General features: G+C 37.0%; 1 protein-coding gene across 1 annotated transcript in view; it reads left to right on the forward strand.

Annotated features, from left to right (window-relative positions):
* Positions 1-4,799, forward strand: part of LOC106876216 (uncharacterized) — a 105,688-nt gene that overhangs the window by 33,889 nt on the left and 67,000 nt on the right. Inside the window, exons 9-11 of the mRNA XM_014924684.2 lie at positions 729-899; positions 2,252-2,347; positions 4,654-4,755. Coding sequence (XP_014780170.1) covers positions 729-899; positions 2,252-2,347; positions 4,654-4,755 — 369 coding nt within the window. The remainder of the gene's footprint in view (positions 1-728; positions 900-2,251; positions 2,348-4,653; positions 4,756-4,799) is intronic.

Consider the following 4,799-nt stretch of genomic DNA (forward strand, 5'->3'; position numbering starts at 1 on the left):
ATTGAAACTCGAAGCAGATACAGCTGTGAATAAATAGTGGTTAAATACTGAGTTAAAATTTCTTTGGATAGTTTTGAGTTTCAATGTTCCAAAAAAGAACTTTATGCATATATATATATATATATATATATATATATATATATAAATATACACATACACATACACATAACAGCAGTATATAGAATACAATACATACATATATATAGTATGAGTTCCCACAAAGTTTCCATTAACTAAATTCACTCACAAGGCTTTGGTTATAGATAAAAAGACACTTTCCCAAGGTGCTGCACAGTGGGACTGAACCTGAAAGCTCATAGTTGCAAATCAAGCTTCTTAACCGCACAGCTATTCTTGTGATTTCAATAAGTGAATTTAGTTCCTATACTTATTGACTTATTCATGTCTGTGATTATATATCGGAATATGTAAGGACTGGACAATCAGAATCATTAGCCCACTAGGCAAAATGCTTGGCGGAATTTCGTCTGTCTTTATGTTCTGAGTTCAAATGCTGCCGAGGTCGACTTTGCCTTTCATCCTTTTGGAGTCGATGAAGTAAGTACCAGTTATGTACTGAAGTTAATCTAATCAACTTATCCCCTCCCACCAAAACCTGCTGGCCTTTTGCCAAAATTTGAAACCATTATTATTATTATTATTATTATTATTAGTATGATCATTATGATGACAACGATGATGATGATTATTATTATTCTCACTAATAGGCTTTGAAGGAGATAATATATATGGATGTCCTAAGTAACTGTGGAGAGAAAAAATGTATTAAAGCTGTTGTGAAAAACTTGGCCAAACTTACTGACTGGAAAAAGAATACCTTTTTACTCAACCTGAACCTCTATTCTGATGTTGATGAAGAGATCCTGAATGATTTACTGGTAAGATATATTTTATTTGTTCATAGAAACACTCTGTGCATTGTTACTTGAAGCATGTGTTTGTAACAGGCTAAAATAAATGTTTATCTTTCTGCACAAGCAAAAGTTGTAAAAGATAGAAATAATAATGTTTAACATGTAACTAGTTTTCTATTTAGTTCTGCTCTAAATAATGACTGGTATTTTCCATACTGATTAGACTATCATTTCCAGGAGTTAGAAACTATGCTTTGAAAGAGAATTCACCAAATATTTTAATGATTACCAGCTAATTTGTTTTTGTTTGCAAGATTTTTGATGTGAACTCATGTGTCAAAATATTTTTGTCTTCTTTGACACCCTTCTGGCAACTCCAGGGTAGTTGGAGCTCTCCAGCCTTGTAACGCAATCCACCTAGGAGATGGCCACTTCATTGTAAAACCTACAACTTACTGCTCACTGCAGCTGTCTTAACCTGTTGAGGCACTGTAATCAGACCTCCAAGTCTAAAGAGTGGGATCAGATTGTGTGGACTAACTCTCACTTTAAATCTACTAATTGCAGACAAGAAGAAAAGCCATGCAATATCAAGGATCAGTTTATATAATCACTTGAAGGCATGCTACTCTTCTTCATGTTCTTTGGACAGGAAGAAACTTCCATCATTTTCGCCAACACTACATAATTTATAGTAATCTTGTACCATTTACCCCAACATGTACCGTTTATACCATTTAGACCATCACTGAACAGTTAGCTCAACACTATGCAATTTTCATCAACACTGTATCGTTTATTTCAACATTGAGCCACTTAATCCATCACTGTACTGCTGGTGGCACAAAATAAAAGCATCCAACATACTCTGTAAAGCAATTTGCATTAGGAAGGGCATCCAGCCATAGAAACCATGCCCCAGCAAACAATTGGAGTCTGGATAGCTCTCTGGCTGGCAGATCCCTGGCTGGGCATCTCCCTGGCTGGGCAGCTCCCTGGCTGGGCAGCTATCTGGTTGGCCAGCTCCTGTCAAACCCTCCAGCCCATGGAAAACAAACATTAAATAAATGGTGATGCACTGTTACTGCTTCTCGTCAGTCACTCTTTGCCTTAACTCTTTAACATTCAAACCAACCATTTCTGGCCAAATTATTTTACCTGTTTTATCTTCAAACTGGTCAGATCTTGCCTCTCACACTTACCCTACAATGTCATTCTAAAATTAAACAATCATATCATTGAAATTTCAAAGTTACAAAGTAAAACATAACTGATTCAAATCTATGTGAATAGATAAACATTACATTTCACGGAGAACTCTGAATGCTAAACGGTTAAGACAAATTATAATTAAATCTTTTGTTGTTTTTCAACAGAACGTTTGTAAAAAAGAAAAGCTGAATGCTTGTACAACTTTAACGAATCTTGTTGTTACCTATGCCAAGACAGCAAATCCTCATGAAATAAAACAGGTGAGTATTCTATATTTGGATTATTGGTTTGTTTACAGTTGCAATGTTTTAATGGATATAGAATTCTCACTTTATTTAAGTGTATATATCTTTCTTGACAGTGGGGTAGGATTGAAGTTAAAGTTGGAGTTACCCCTCAGCCAAGTTCTTGAGTTATAAGATTGTTGCCAACTTGCAGGTAGTCTGTCAGTCTATTTCTAGATATTTCAGGCATAAACAGACATTTCCAATAAAATGTTTATAAAATTATCTCTTCGGTCTTATATTTCCATTAGGTGGGTTACCTTCTCAGGTAAATAGAGATATGCTTATATTCAGATAGGAGATCCCATCAATCTTTAATCTAAACTAAAACAACTGTTTTACTTTCACATGGATATTGTTAACTTTAAGTAGACAGTTCTCAATGCAAACAAACCTCTTTTGAAGGTTCCTAGCAAGGTTTAGTCATATATCACTGAAATAACTTTGCTTATTAGTTTATTACACCACCAAATGTTGTTGTTGTTATTGGCACTCCGTCGCTTACAACGTCGAGGATTCCAGTTGATCCAATCAGCAGAACAGCCTGCTCGTGAAATTAACGTGCAAGTGGCTGAGCACTCCACAGACACGTGTACCCTTAACGTAGTTCTTGGGGATATTCAGCATGACACAGTGTGACAAGGCTGACCCTTTGAATTACAGGCACAACAGAAACAGGAAGTAAGAGTGAGAGAAAGTTGTGGTGGAAAAGTACAGCAGGGTTCGCCACCATCCCCTGCCGGAGCCTCGTGGAGCTTTAGGTGTTTTCGCTCAATAAACACTTACAATGCCCGATTTGGGAATCGAAACTGCGATCCTATGACCGCGAGTCCGCTGCCTTAACCACTGGGCCATTGCGCCTCCACACACCACCAAATGACAGATTCTATTCAACATTCAGTTTGGTAGAAACAGTAGCCAAATCTCTCTCAAATTACAGTCTGTTGTTCTTAAAAGTAAAGAATGCTTTAGATGATATAGGCCAAAGGTAAAATAAATGAAACTGTCGTGACCTTTGGTCATTGATCTGCTGGATCAAGACTAAAATTGGGCTAAATTACATTTTAAGAAAAACACTTGTGTGTTGAGAGTGTTGCTGTACTCTTTTTCCAAATGCAAGTGTCGATTTCTTATCAGGCAGGAAAGCAGCATTTTAGGTGCTTCAGCTCCACCCATCATACCACCAGAACTAGCCTGGGCCACCCACTGATGTAAGTGACAAAACCTCTGCACAACAGCACAATCACTATTAAGTTAAATATTGCACCTCTTGGCCAGATGTTGTGACTCTTGGCCAGATGTTGTGACTCTAGGCCAGATGTAACACCTCTTGGCCAGATGTTGCACCCCTTGGCCAGATGTTATGACTCTAGACCAGATGTTCCTCAATGCTACTTCTTGCTGCACCACTCCAACTCTCTTCTGTGATGAGGAGTGGCTTGCTTTCTCAGCAACTTGCAATAATTTTTTGGCAACATGCAACATCCTTTTAATCCTTCATAGCTAGTCTGAGCTTACTTAGCATTGAGTAAACCCTGGTTCCAACAAATCCTCTACGAAGGAGTGCTGAAAAGTTTCTGACTTTAGGTAAAAGAAATTACAAGAAGATCAATTATGATTTTTTCAACATATTTCCCTCTCAGATTCACACACTTATTGTAACAGTTCTTCAGTTTTTCTAAGCCCTGTAAAAGAACTCAGAAGGTGGAGCCTCCAACCAGGCTTTCACAATACTTATAAAGCCAGGAACTTTTCAGTACCCTCTCGTAACGTCTACCTCTACAGGTAGGGATATTGCCGGCCATCCATTGTTTCCATAGAGGTCAACCAACTCACTGTAGAATTATTACCTTAGTTATCTCTATATTACGTTTATGAATTTGTGTTGACAGAGACACACACAGACACACAGACACACACTCACACATACAGACATGCAAATACAGACGCAAACACATACGTAGATAAGGACACACATCATAGAAGGATAGAATGGACTAAGTGGAGCAGAAGAATACATGAGGATGGAAAGTGTCGCTGAAGAGGTCATAGATGTGTGATGAAAGATTTCTGGATAATGGACATCAGTTAGAATAAGAACAGTAATAAATGAGTGAAGAATGAATATATAGTGTGTGTGTTTATTTGGCAAAAAAAAAAAAAATGACCATACTGAAAGATAACAATATCTATATTATTCTTTATTTAGAAAACAATAGAGTTAAAGGGTCAGTCCTATTAGATAACCCTTAAAATGACTGTACTTTGTTATTAATTTTCAGCCCAACAATCCTGTGTATGATACCCTTGACTTCTACTACCAGTTACTCAACAAATTTGGCCATAGTGACAAAGATGAAATTAATACCATTTGGATTTTAAAGGTAGGATTTTTCTGTGATTGTTTGTTAATTTGTCTTGGTTTAGA

The sequence above is a fragment of the Octopus bimaculoides genome, chromosome 8, assembly GCF_001194135.2.
Source record: "Octopus bimaculoides isolate UCB-OBI-ISO-001 chromosome 8, ASM119413v2, whole genome shotgun sequence".
In the NCBI taxonomy this organism is placed as follows: domain Eukaryota; kingdom Metazoa; phylum Mollusca; class Cephalopoda; order Octopoda; family Octopodidae; genus Octopus; species Octopus bimaculoides.